General features: G+C 48.1%; 1 protein-coding gene across 1 annotated transcript in view; it reads right to left on the bottom strand.

Annotated features, from left to right (window-relative positions):
- Positions 1 to 4,772: 4,772 nt before the first annotated feature.
- LOC104655184 (ephexin-1-like) overlaps positions 4,773 to 13,429 on the bottom strand; it is a 48,470-nt gene continuing 39,813 nt past the window's right edge. Inside the window, exons 2-3 of the mRNA XM_030917061.1 lie at positions 9,980 to 10,333; positions 4,773 to 4,955 (exon numbers count right to left, since the gene is read on the bottom strand). Of these exons, the coding sequence (XP_030772921.1) occupies positions 4,837 to 4,955; positions 9,980 to 10,259 (399 nt within the window). The 5' untranslated portion in view covers positions 10,260 to 10,333 and the 3' untranslated portion in view covers positions 4,773 to 4,836. The remainder of the gene's footprint in view (positions 4,956 to 9,979; positions 10,334 to 13,429) is intronic.

The following is a 13,429-nucleotide window of genomic DNA, read 5'->3' as shown; positions in this document are numbered from 1 at the left end:
AGAAGACAGAGACACAGAGATGTGGGCAAGAGCAGGGATGTGGATGACATCAGTTATTGGGATGACAGACCTCACTCAGAATGCTATGGAGCAAGTGAAGCCGGGAGCAAATGACAGAGAATGGGTGAGGACCCTGGGAGTCTCACATCAGACAAGCAGAGATGGAGGGGCTCACTGATGGTCAATGCAGTATGCCCAGGAGAAATGCATATTTTGGACTTTACCTCTAAAAGCAGTAACTCAAAGCCCTCCGAACCTGACAGCCCGTCGGAGGCTTTTGTCTAGAAAATGTCTTCACAGCAGGTGTATCATGACTTATCTCGCCATGGAGATCCAGCTCAGAGAATGTAATAGTGACACGTGGCACAGTGGAGTTGGCAGTTCCTGCTTCAGAGGCAGTCAACATCAATGTGCTCACCAAAACCACTGTGCTCACTAAGCCACAAGTCAGAAAGGTCACAGGTTCATGGGCAAGCTGGACTTGGTGGGGCACAAACAGGAAGGGGCTCACTTCTTCCTCCAGATTCCCCCCTTCACCCTGCTCTGTAGGTTGGCACCACCTGCCTGGGCCTTGTGTGAAACCTCAGGCAGGCCACGTGCAAAGCTTTGCTGGCTACTTGGGAGTTATAAGCAAATGGTCTCTTTCGCTGGGTATTAAAGAGAGCAGCCCAAAGCGATTTCCTGACTGTCTGCTTCTCCCTCTCCAGGTGCAGACCCTGCCACAGCCAAAGCCCCTATCTCTTGCTCCATCTTCTCCCCACCCCCCAGCTGCTGTTTGGGCCCTCAGAGTGGGGGCCTGTGGGGGTCCTTAGACATACTTCCCGGGAGTTCTCTGACTACAATTCCTTGGCATGTGCAAAGCTCTTAAGCCGGGACTCCAGCAGGAAGTGCTCTTGAGTAGACTCCTTTTCAAATCAGTTCACAGCTGGCTCTCTTCCTAGAGACTCACACGTGGCTCTGAGAAATCACACCTCTCTGCCTTGCCTTTGGTATAAATGCTTGCCCCATCCCTGCTCAGCCCTGGCCCTCCTCTCCTTGCAGGCTGCTTCAGCCAGTTCGGCTCTGGATGTTTCCGGGTGTGAACCAGGGTCCTGTCCCCAGATTCCAGAGATTTCCAAGTGGATCCCTTAAAGCCCTCCTCATTTGACCTACGGGGAAAGGCTCCCATGGGGAAGGGTTGGAAACTCACAGCACCCTGACAACTCACAACTTCCCCTAAACAAAACCCAGTAGGCAGCCCCGTCACTCCCCCTTTCATCTAGTGTTAAAATGTGGAAATATCTGTGTTAAAACATTTTTATGTACCAATTGGCAGATAGCCACTGTCCTGAGACCCCTTCTCTCTCCACTCCCAGGGCCCCTTCTTGGCCCCTTGGACTCTTGCTCTGGCGTTGGGTCCTGGTTGTCAGTTATTTTACTCTCACTTCTGTTGATACCCTCCAGTGGGGGTGGGGACCAAAGGCGGCTTCACTGCATGTTGTGTCCCAGGTAGGTGGTCAGATATTTACAGTGTTGTTCTTGGCTCTTGGGGCTTAAGCCACATCAGAGACAGCAGGAAACAATTGTCCATTGCTATAGTTTGTATTTTTGTCCCCACACACATCTCATGTTGAAATGTAATCCCCAACGCCTGAGATGGGGCCTGGTGGGAGGTGTTTGGTGGATCCCTCATGTCTTTGTGCTGTCTTTGTGATAGTGAGTTCTCACGAGATCTGGATTTTTAAAAGTGTGTGGCACCTCTCACCCCACTCCCTTGCTCCTGCTCCCGTCACACGAGATACCTGCTTTCCTTTTGCATTCCACCAGGATTGGAAGCTTCCTGAGGCTTCTCCAGAAGCAGATGTTGCCATATTTCCTGTATAGCCTGCAGAGCTGTGAGCCAGTCAAACCTCTTTTCTTCATTATTATTATTATTATTTTTTGAGACAGAGTCTCACTCTCTCACCCAGGCTGGAGTGTAGTGGCATGATCTCAGCTCACTGCAACCTCAGCCTCCTGGATTCAAGCAATTCTTGTGCCTCAGCCTCCTGAGTAGCTGGGATTACAGGCATGTACTACCATCCTGGACTTATTTTTGTATTTTTTGAAGAGACGGAGTTTTGTCATATTGGCCAGGCTAGTCTCAAACTGCTGACCTCATGTGATCCTCCTCCCTCTTCCTCCCAAAGTGCAAACCTCTTTTCTTGTAAATTACCCAGCCTCAGGTATTTCTTTATAGCAATGCAAGTACAGCCTAATCCACCCATAATATCTAATTACATGCAAATAAAGTAGGTGTGTGTCTGTGTGTGTGTGATCAAGGATCAATGGACAAAGCAACCTCAGGAAGGAAATGTTGCCTCCCCATCTTGTCTTAGGATTCTGCTCTCTGCCTGGTTCACAATTCCCCAGAGCAGATATAGTGATACAATTTCCCTGTAGCCATTCAGGGATTTGTAGAGATTGTGAAGCTTCTAGGAATTTAGCTCAAAGAAATAATGAGGGCTGGGCATTAGGTTTTGCCACAATGATATTTATCAGAGTGTGGCTTACAAAACAGCAAAAATTTGAAACTGTCTTGGGTCAGAGATTGCTGTTGCCTCCCCTGTATCCACTGTCCCCTTCTTCCTCACTGATGGAACCCATTTGCTGAGGGCAGAAACAGACCTGGCTTTTTTTTTTTTTCTTTTTTTGAGACGAAGTTTGGCTCTTGTTGCCCAGGCTGGAGTGCAATGGCGCGATCTCAGCTCACCGCAATCTCCGCCTCCTGGGTTCAAAAGATTCTCCTGCCTCAGCCTCCTGAGTAGCTGGGATTGTAGGCATTCGCCATCATGCCTGGCTAATTTTGTATTTTCAGTAGAGATGAGGTTTCTCCATGTTGGTCAGGCTGGTCTCAAACTCCTAACCTCAGGTGATCTGCCCACCTCAGCTTCCCAAAGTGCTGGGATTACAGGCGTGAGCCACCGCACCCGGTCCAGACCTGGCTTTTATTTTATTTTATTTTACTTTATTTTATTTTATTTTTTGAGACGGAATCTCGCTCTATCACCCAGGCTGGAGTGCAATGGCGTGATCTTGGCTTACTGCAACCTCCGCCTTCTGGATTCAAGGGATTCTCCTGCCTCAGCCTCCCAAGTCACTGGGACTATAGGTGTGTACCACAGCACTCGGCTAATTTTTGTATATTTTAGTAGAGACGGGGTTTCACCATGTTGGATAGGCTGGTCTCAAAACTCCTGACCTCAAGTGATCCACCCGCCTCAGTCTTCCAAAATACTGGATTATAGGCATGAGCCACCGTGCCTGGCCCAGACCTGGCTTTTAAATGACACGCCCGTTTCCCAGCCTCCCTTGCTGGTGGAGGTGCCATGTGACCCAGTTTTGGCCAATAAGATATCAGCAGCAATGGTTGTTGGGGTTTCAGGGAATCTCCTTAAGAGCCGGGCAGACCTGGCTGGTGCCACGCCCTTCCCTTACTGGCTTTTCTCTTTGCCTCCACCTGAGCTGTGGCTGTGATGGCTAGAGCTTTGGCAGTCACCTTGACAGATGATAGAGTAGAATGATAGAGCCTAGGTCCTTGCAGGCATGAAGGAGCTGCAGTCACAACCCTCTAGACTTCTTTCACACAACAGCCAAATAGATCTCTGCCTTGTTAAGCTGTGCTATGTTTTAAAATAAGCAGCTGAATTCAGTACTGACTGATACAACATCCAAAACCCAACAATAGGAGCATAATTAAGAAATCACAATCCAGTCATACTAGAGAATGTTTTATAGTAAGATCTCATTTTATGAAAAGGAAGTATGCATAAACATATAGAAAAAAGACTTGGAGCACATTTACAACATAACAAAACCTCTCTGGGTGGTGGTAGTACAGTGATTTTTTTTTTTTTAATTTTTTTTTTAATGGGATCTTGCTATGTTACCCAGGCTGGCCTCAAACTCCTGGGCTCAAACGATCTTCTGGCCTCAGTCTCCCAAAGAGCTGGGATTACAGGCACGAGCTGCTGTGCCTGGCCAAGATACAGTGAACTATCCTTCCCTTCCCTTCCCTTCCCTTCCCTTCCCTTCCCTTCCCTTCCCTTCCCTCTTTCCTCCCTTCCTCCCTCCCTCCCTTCCTCCCTCCCTCCCTTCCTCCCTCCTTCCCCTGCTTCCCTCATTTTTTGGAGACAGAGTCTCACTCCATCACCAGGACTGGAGTGCACTGGCTCTATCTCACCTCACTGCAACCTCCACATCCCGGGTTCAAGCGATTCTCTTGCCTCAGCCTCCTGAGTAGCTGGGATTACAGGCAAGTGCCACCACACCCGGCTAATTTTTTTTGTATTTTTAGTAGAGCCAGGGTTTCCCCATGTTGGCCAGGCTGGTCTCAAACTCCTGGCCTCAAGTGATCTGCCTGCCTTGGCCTCCCAAAGTGCTGAGATTAGAGGCATGAGCCACCACGCCGGGCTATGATTTTTCTATTCTATTTCTTGATGTATGTAGTATTTAAAATTTCCTAGTTTTGTGACAGATGAGTAACAATAGTGTTTCTGTTACTTGTGCCTGTACTCCCAGCTCTTTGGGACGCTGAGACTGGAGTATTGTTTGAGCCCAGGAGTTTGAGGCCAGCCTGGGTAACATAGCAAGACCCCATCACGGCCCACAAATATTAAAAAAAAAAAAAATTACTGTATGAAACAATAGTGTTTTTTTTTGAAATTATGGAGTTTTTATTTTTATTTTTTTTTAGCATGGGCAACCAAAAGTTACCATTTTTTTTAACATGATACCCTTGTAACCCTGTCAAGTCTTTGCAGCAGTGACCTCCGGTGCATCTTTCCTAGACCAGCATTCCTCATGATCTGCCATCTCTTACCTCATCTTCTGGGCTCCTGGGCCTGTCTGCACTGCTGTTCTCCAAGGAGGCATTCTGCTCCAGGGGATATTCAAGGTCAGGGACTCATTTACAGATTTTCCATTGTCCTGTGAATCTGTGACATTTCAGAAATGGAGCAAGTTAGAAGATACAGATCAACCCTTTTCAGGCAATTCTCTGCAAGCCTAGGACAGTAGCAGCAGTCACGCTAGAAGGTGGAGGACACAGAGTGGGAAGGGCTGTCCCTCCCCTCACTCCTTGAAGGGGAGTTTGTCACACCTCATGCTGTGTCAGATGGCCTGGGATGCCATCCCTACGAAAATTATAATTATGGGCCGGGTGCCGTGGCTCACACCTGTAATCCCAGCACTTTGGGAGGCCGAGAAGGGTGGATCACCTGAGGTCAGGATTTTGAGACCAGCCTAGCCAACATGGTGAAACCCCATCTCTACTAAAAATGCAAAAATTAGCCGGGCATGGTAGCAGATGCCTGTGATCCAAGCTACCTGGGAAGCTGAGGCAGGAGAATTGCTTAAACCTGACAGGCAGAGGTTGCAGTGAGCTGAGATCATGCCACTGCACTCCAGCTTGGGTGAAAAAAAAAAGAAAATTATAATGATGGTATAAGCAACTTCATATGCATTTACGTATACATAAACATACATACGTAGTCAGTGGAAAAAAAATATTGGAAATAAGAATACAAACCTGGCTAATGTTTAGAGGGTAACAAAGCCATAACTATTGGTGTTATTTCTACTGGTCAAAAATCACTGGCAACTTGCCAATATTTTAGCATCTAACAATTCCCAAGTCCTAATCAATATTAAATAATGAGTCAAGTGAGCCTCCTCCAGAAAGTCTGCTCACCTGGGAGTGGGATGTTTAGGCAATGATCTGCTATGACTTTGAAGGGGCACTCATTTTGCAGATGAAACAGAGAATGTCCCATTAGCCCCCACCCCACGCTCTTTCTCACCATCTAGGTCAAGCAGGACATTTTCTCCTTGGACTCTTGGATCAGGAAGCATGGAACAGTCAAAAGAATTCACTCCAAGGAGGTGACATGAAGAAGTCACTGTAAAAATAAAACTGCAAGGCCAGGCGCGGTGGCTCATGCCTATAATCCTAGCACGTTGGGAGGCCGAAGTGGGAGGATCACTTGAGGTCAGGAGTTCGAGACCAGCCTGGCCAACATGGTGAAACCCTGTCTCTATTAAAAATACAAAAATTAGGCTGAGCATGGTGGTTCATGCCTGTAATCCCAGCACATTGGGAGGCCAAGGCGGGCGGATCACGAGGTCAGGAGATCGAGACCATCCTGGCTAACACAATGAAACCCTGTCTCCACTAAAAATATAAAAAATTAGCCGGGTATGGTGGTGGGCGCCTGTAGTCCCAGGTACTCCGGAGGCTGAGGCAGGAGAATGGTGTGAACCCAGGAGGCACAGCTTGCAGTGAGCTGAGAAGCACCACTGCATTCCAGCCTGGATGACAGAGCGAGACTCTGCCTCAAAAAAAAAAAAAAAAAAAAAAAAAAAAAAAAAAAAATTAGCCGGACATGGTGGCAGGCACCTGTGGTCCCAGCTACTTGGGAGGCTGAGGCAGAATAATTGCTTGAACCCAGGAAGTGGAGGCTGCAGTGAGCTGAGCTCGCACTACTGCACTCCAACCTGGGTGACAGAGCGAGACTCCGTCTCAAACAAACAAACAACCTCTGCAAATCTGATGAAAATGTTCATGAACTGACATAAAGGCCACCTTTGGGGATAGCACTGTTCTGTCTATCTGGTGTCAGCATCCTTGACTCAGCTTGGGGAGGTCACAAACTCGAGGTTCTTTCCCCATCGGCCCTGTTTCCCTCCCCAGCTTCATCCCAGAACAGCCCTACACCTCCCTTTTCTTGCAACCCCGAAAGACCTCCCTGACCCCCAACCTTGACAGCTGCAGCTGCTTTTCTGTCTGCTTACAATGCCCTACCCCTGCCCAGTCCAACAAGGTGGTAGCTAGCCACATCTGGCTACTGTGCACTTGAAATGTGGCAGGCAAATGTGACTGAGGAGGGGAATATCTCATTTTATTTAATGTAATTTAAATTTAAAAGTACAAACTCATATTGATTCTGTTGTTGGGAAACTTTTAAGGGTATTTGGATCAATTTGGGTATGTAAATCCACTTTTATGACTGTACATTTTATGCAATCTAAATCCAGATCAAGTATTTCCAATGAAAATTTGGCATGCGAATTGAGAGGGGCTGCAAATATAAAATACTCAACAGATTTCAAAGACTTCGTGCAAAAAAAAAAGGAATGTAAACCATTTCATTGATGTTTTTATATTGATTATTAACTGCAGGATAAAATTGCACCTTTTGCATCTGCTGGGTTAATACAATGCATTGTTAAAATTAATTTCACTTATTTATTTGTACTTTTTAAATGTGGCCACTGGAGAATTTAAAATGATGTATGTGGCGTGCAGCATATTTCTGTTGAATGGCGCTGCTGTAACCCCCTTCTCCATCTACACAGGCTTTGGAGCCAGAAGGATCTGAACTCCAGCTCAATCTGTACTGCACAATAGCTGTGTGATTCTGGGTAAGTGGCTCAATCTCCGTGGGCCTCAGTTGTTTATTTTTGATCTGTAAAATGGGTATGGTAAGAATACCCTTGAAATGTCTGCCTAGCACACTAGCACAGCCACTGGGTACCTGCATGAAATCAACCAAGTTCACTCCCACTCTCTCCCCAGCCGTGTCCTTATCCATTTTTTTGTTTTTTTTTTGAGATGGAGTCTCACTCTTTTGCCCTGGCTGGAGTGCAGTGGCATGGTTTTGGTTCACCGCAATCTCTGCCTCCCGGGTTCAAGCGATTTTCCTGCCTCAGCTTCCTGAGCAGTTGGAATTACAAGCATACACCACCATGCCCGGCTAATTTTTGTATTTTTAGTAGAGACCGAGTCTCACCATGTTGGCCAGGCTGGTCTCGAACCCCTGACCTCAGATGATCCACCCGCCTTGGCCTCCCAAAGTGCTGGGATTATAGGCGTGAGCCACTGCGCCCAGCCGTCCTTACCCATTTGTCAAGACCCATCTGAAATATCATCTTCTTTGGGAAGCCCTTTCCTAACCCCAGCAGAAGGGTCTAGTGCTTTGCCTTTATCTCTCCTGTAAACTTTCACACATGGCTTGCAGTAAAATGACATCATTACAATATTGTGGGTTCCTCAAAGGCAGAGAGTCCAGCTTCCTTGTGTGTGAGAGTGTGCTTTTAGCTTTTAGTATACGGGAAATTTCAAACATATGGAAAAGTTGAGCTTCCATGACGATAGTGTTTGGGTGAAGGAGAAAGGACAAGATGGAGGAAGGTGAACAAGAAGGCACAATCCATGTTGCTTCCGGGTTCTTCCTCACCAACTTTCCCGTGCGCGGGAAAATGCAGCCCACGCCTGGGAAGATGCAGATCAACCAAGCATGCACCAGGTGACGTCAATCCGAAGAGATCCAAACTTACCCAGCCTCGCCTATGGAGACGCCCCTATCACACCCTTATCCCGCCCACTGCCCTCCCCCTTCCAGTACCAATGCATAAAAGTCCGCTGCAGGCAGGATCTGGCGTGACTTCTTCGGCCCCCACATTCGTGGACCGGAGAGCCTCACCCGAGAGCCCGGCGTGACTTCCCTGGCCCCCCACACCTGAGGACCAGAGAACCTCGCCTGAGAGTGTGTGCATATTTGCAATAAAAGGCTGCCGCTTTCTTATGTAGTTTGGCCTCATGTTTAATTACTTAGCTCTCCTAAATTAAGTTACATTAAATTAAATTAAGACAGATAGCATTTCAATCATTGTATTTTTCTTGCTTAACTCAGTGCTTGATACATGATTTTGTTAGTGTTTGTGGCGGACGGCAACAGCCACAAATTCTACCACCATGGAGTGGTGAAGTCAATTTCCCCACCCCTTTTGGTCTGGGCTGGCCTTGTGGGCTGGTTTGACTGACAGAATATGGTGGAAGGGACTATGCAAGGTCTGAGTCTCTCAGTCTAGGCCTCAAGATGCCAGGCAGCTTCTGCTCTTGCTCTCTCAGAACCTGACTGCCATGTGCATAAGCCTGGGCCAGCCTGCTGGGGGATGAGAGACCACGTGGAGCAGAGTCAGGCAGTCCCAGTTCACAGACCACCAGAGAGATGAGTGAGGCTGTCCTCCACCTTCCAAACCCAGAAGAGCCGCCAGCTGACTGCAGAGGTTAGGCAAACTGGTCCAGACACAGGAACCACTAAACCATCCCCCAGAATCATGAGAAATAATAAATATTGTTGTTTTAAGTCTCTATATTTTGAGGGGAGTTTAATGTGTGGCAAACAGCTATCCAATACAGGGTTTAATGAATGTTTTTGAATGCACTGATGAAGTCTCTGGATTTAGCAGGGGTTGTCACTCTGGCACACTCAGGGTAGCACATACAGTCTGGTGGCAGCTGCTGTGCCTCCAGGGCTGGGAAACTGTCACACGTTCTGCACCCCCAGCAGGCTTCCCGTCAGCCACAGGAGCACATCAAAAGGAAAAGAGTCTGTAGCACAACACCCCATTAGTAAAGTTTTCTGAACTTTATTCTGCTCAATACATATATTTTGAGCAGATAAAATATGCTAGGCACTGGTCTAAATGATTAAGAAGTCTTGCTGCAAATCTATTCCCAAGGTTTTAATCTCATTTATTTTCAGGGCAGCAGAAGCTTTGGCTGTGGCAGTCACAGTGAGAGAACAGGGCAGAACCTCACCACTGAGAAAATTCATGTTCCCAGATGACCCCTAATGTGGATGGCTCTAAGTCTCCCTCCTAGAATGCATGTACAGCGAGGAGTGTTTTGCTGAATTCTAGAACAAGAAATCTCATTTCAATAGAAGCCAGTCTAGTTGTCTAACTTGGGTCAACCCTTTCTCCTAAGTACACATGTCATCATAGCGGAGGAATTTGGGTTCTTCAGATAATGGTTTTAAAATGTGCTACCCTGTTGAAACTGTCCTTGGTACTTTTCAATGCCACTTACCCTTTCTCATTTAATGAGGACCTTTCAGCGCTGATAACTCCAACTGGATGTAAGGAAACAGCTGTGACAGTTGTCCCTGATACTGACCTGCCAGGCAGCTGGCGTTCCGTTCGGGGGTGTCTCTGGCCTTGGCTTTGCTTCTGCGTCTTATGGAGCGATTGAAGATGGAATTTCTTTTAATTGGGATGTGGCTATGAGGCTCTTTGTCTTGGATATCCTGGTCAGCTTGAGAAGTCTCCTCTTTTTCTGGGAGTAACTCAGGTTTCACCTTAGCTGGTTCATCATCAATGTTCCATTGATCACTCGTGGAAATCACTCGTGATTTCCTCTGGGTCTTTTCCAAATCTTCAGATTCTTTGGTCTCCATGGAAATAGAGCCAGCTGTTTCTCAGCAGAACAACTGGAGGTCAATGACTTTCCCAAGCTTCACTGGTGTGCGTGCTTTAGAATAGACAGAAAACAATTTTCAGTTAGAGTCATCAGGTTAAGTATTCTATTCAGACTGTGGAATTCCACTCCCATTCGAATTTGATGAAATGCAGGATAATCTGTATATCCTGGTATCCACGTCTTCGCCGCTGAAAATTACAGCTTAATCTCTGCAATTTGGAGGCATTCATGTATCATTTTATAATTGCCGTTTGTTTATATTATTCATAGGATGCACTTTTAGTGGGAAATGTTTAAAGTGGCTTGCAAAACTACATTCGAATAAACACTTCTTAAATAATTCCAGAGAAAAAGAGTAGCAGAAATAGTGAGGGAATTCCGGGAAAGCATGGAGAGGGACCGTAAATGTCTAGACAGGAAAAGAAAGTCTTGGAAGATGAGAAAGGGTTGCCGGCTGGTGCGAGGTCTCACAATGGTAAGTTTAGACATGGGCAAGGTTGATCCCCAAGGCGACAAACCTTGCCATCGGCGGCCAAGTCTAGTGGGTGCATTAGTGACCTCTCTGATGGAACAATGTACGGCCATGGTGGAAGAATAAGGTCCCCCCCATCCCACAGCCACCCCACCATGGGCTGGAGAAACAGAATAGTTACCTCCCTCTGGGGTGACCATATAGCACATCATCTGAACTAGCACAATTTTCACAGGAAAAGGGGGATACCACAAGAACAAATCCCACCTCCCTCCCCACACAGACCTCCTTCTAGGGTAGGGGTGCTCAGGGTGAGGGACTGTCTGGGCCTCTGAGTGGGTCTAAGTTAGTGGGACAGCATATTAGGCAGAGAAGCCGAGCTAGGAATTCTTCTCAGTTCTCCACTCATCCGAGGGCTTGAAACCTGGGGTCCTATGGATTCTATGGAGGTTTTAGGGGTTTGAGGCTGTGTGTGAGCATATATATTTTTCTGGCCTATAGGTCCAGAGATTCTATCATACTCTCAAAATGGTCGGAGACTTGGCTGGGCGCCAGCCTATAATCCTAGCACTTTAGGAGGCCGAGGCCAGCGGATCACTTGAGGCCAGGAGTTCAAGATCAGCCTGGCCAACATGGAGAAACCCTGTCTCTACTAAAAATATAAAAATTAGCTTGGCGTGGTGGCACATGCCTGTAGTCCCAGCTTCTCAGAAGGCTGAGGCAGGAGAATTGCTTTAATCCGGGAGGTGGAGGTTGCCATGAGCAGAGATCTTGCCACTGCACTCCAGCCTGGGTAACAGAGCCAGACTCCATCTCAAAAAAAAAATGCTTCCAGGCCTCCTCTGTGTCAGGCTTCTGAGCCCAAGCTAAGCCATCACATCCCCAGCGATCTGCACGGATACACCCAGATGGCCTGAAGTAACTGAAGATGCACAGAAGTGAAAATAGCCTTAACTGATGACATTCCACCACTGTGATTTGTTTCTGCCCCACCCTAACTGGTCAATGTACTTTGTAATCTCCCCCACGCTTAAGAAGGTTCTTTGTAATTCTCCCCACCCTTGAAAATGTATTTTGTGAGATCCACCCCCTGCCCCCAAAATATTGCTTTTAACTTCACCGCCTATCTCAAAACCTGTAAGAACCAATGATAATCCCACCTCCCTTTGCTGACTCCTTTTTTGGACTCAGCCCGCCTGCACCCAAGTGAAATAAACAGCCATGTTGCTCACACAAAGCCTGTTTGGTGGTCTCTTCACACGGACGCGTGAAACACTCTGTTGCTCCCTTCCACAAACATCCAGCTCAACCAGTGTTCTACGATTCATCAGGAGCGTTTGTCTGTGTCTTCCTTTGTGAAATGAGGAGGATGGAGGGCTGGGCTTCAGACGCCTCCTTTCCCACGGTACCCCCTTCTTCCCCACACCTCTTCCTCTGGAGTCCCTCTGAGTTCCCAAACACCTTCTACACCCACCAGCCAGCTCCACACTATTGATCTCAGGGCAGGTGGTCGGGTAGAACAGGAGATCGGGTTTCCCCTACCCCAGGCTGAGAATGCCTTTGTTTACCTAAGATAGGAATTGGGACTTTCTGGGTAAGGGGATTTGAAGACTGAAGGCCACTCTGGTTCCTAGAACCAGCTACTTCCGACACTGGTTTGTATCAGAAGGTTTGCCCTAGGATGGCGCCCCTTTCCCACCTGCCTGCAGGGCTGGTCCTGTTCTGTTAACCACCTTCCCTATAAATTATCAGCCCGGCAGAAATGAACATTAACGTACTCAGAGGTTGCCTCAGAGCAGCTGGGCCACGTGCAGGGGCACCACCTGAGCTCATGGGGACCTGGGGAGTGCCTTCCCCACCACGGTCGGCTGGGGGGCCCAGCAATACCTGACCCTTCTGGTCCCGGCCTCGGTTTCCTGATCCATGAAGTTGGAGTGTGCACTATGGGGTCGGTGAAGCCTCTTCCAGCTAGAAAGCAATGCTGCTATTTCAGGTGGCCAGAGAGGATTGTGCAGTGGCTGGGAGGACACACTTAGGATGGACCATTAATACGCACCCTTCCTGGGAGTGCCTGGGAGGATGACGCTTGTCATGTATGTGGCCAGGAACCCACAGCTCCAGCAAGATTGGGTGATTTTCATTCACAGCAAGTTTAACCTGGGTCACTGAGGGGATGAGGTTGCAGTAAGAGCAAAACCTTTCTTGAGCCAGCAAGAAGAGAGAGAGGCTTCCATCCTGGCCAGATGAACAGGGACCCCTGCGCTTGCTCCAGTTGAGAACCTGATCCACCAGAAAAGTGGCTGTAGGGACAGGCAGAGACTTGGGAGGGATGAGGTCACCATTGTCACCCATCTGCCCTCTGGGGGCCTGGGGGCAGAATGAGAACCAAGGACAAAGATGGCCTTGAGCTCAGTGTAAGGCAGAGACCGTGAGTGTCGGAGCTCCCCAAAGCTGGAGGGGCTGCTTTGGGGGCTGATGTTCCTGTTATGGGAGGTGTACAGATGGAGGCTGGAGGGGCCGTCGAGGGTTTTGAGTGCAGTGAGGCCTGCCTGCCCCTGGCATTGCTTTCTCTCTTCTTTCCCCGGCCCCTATGCCTACCACCTCACCCAAAGCCTTGCATTGAGGCTGCTTTCAGCGAAGAGCTGGACCTGTGGACAGTGATGGCCAGGGGTCCG

The sequence above is a fragment of the Rhinopithecus roxellana genome, chromosome 14 (genome assembly GCF_007565055.1).
Source record: "Rhinopithecus roxellana isolate Shanxi Qingling chromosome 14, ASM756505v1, whole genome shotgun sequence".
Taxonomy (NCBI): Eukaryota; Metazoa; Chordata; class Mammalia; order Primates; family Cercopithecidae; genus Rhinopithecus; species Rhinopithecus roxellana.
The sequence above is the reverse complement of the archived record's forward strand: the minus strand, read 5'-3'. Positions and strand labels throughout refer to the sequence as shown.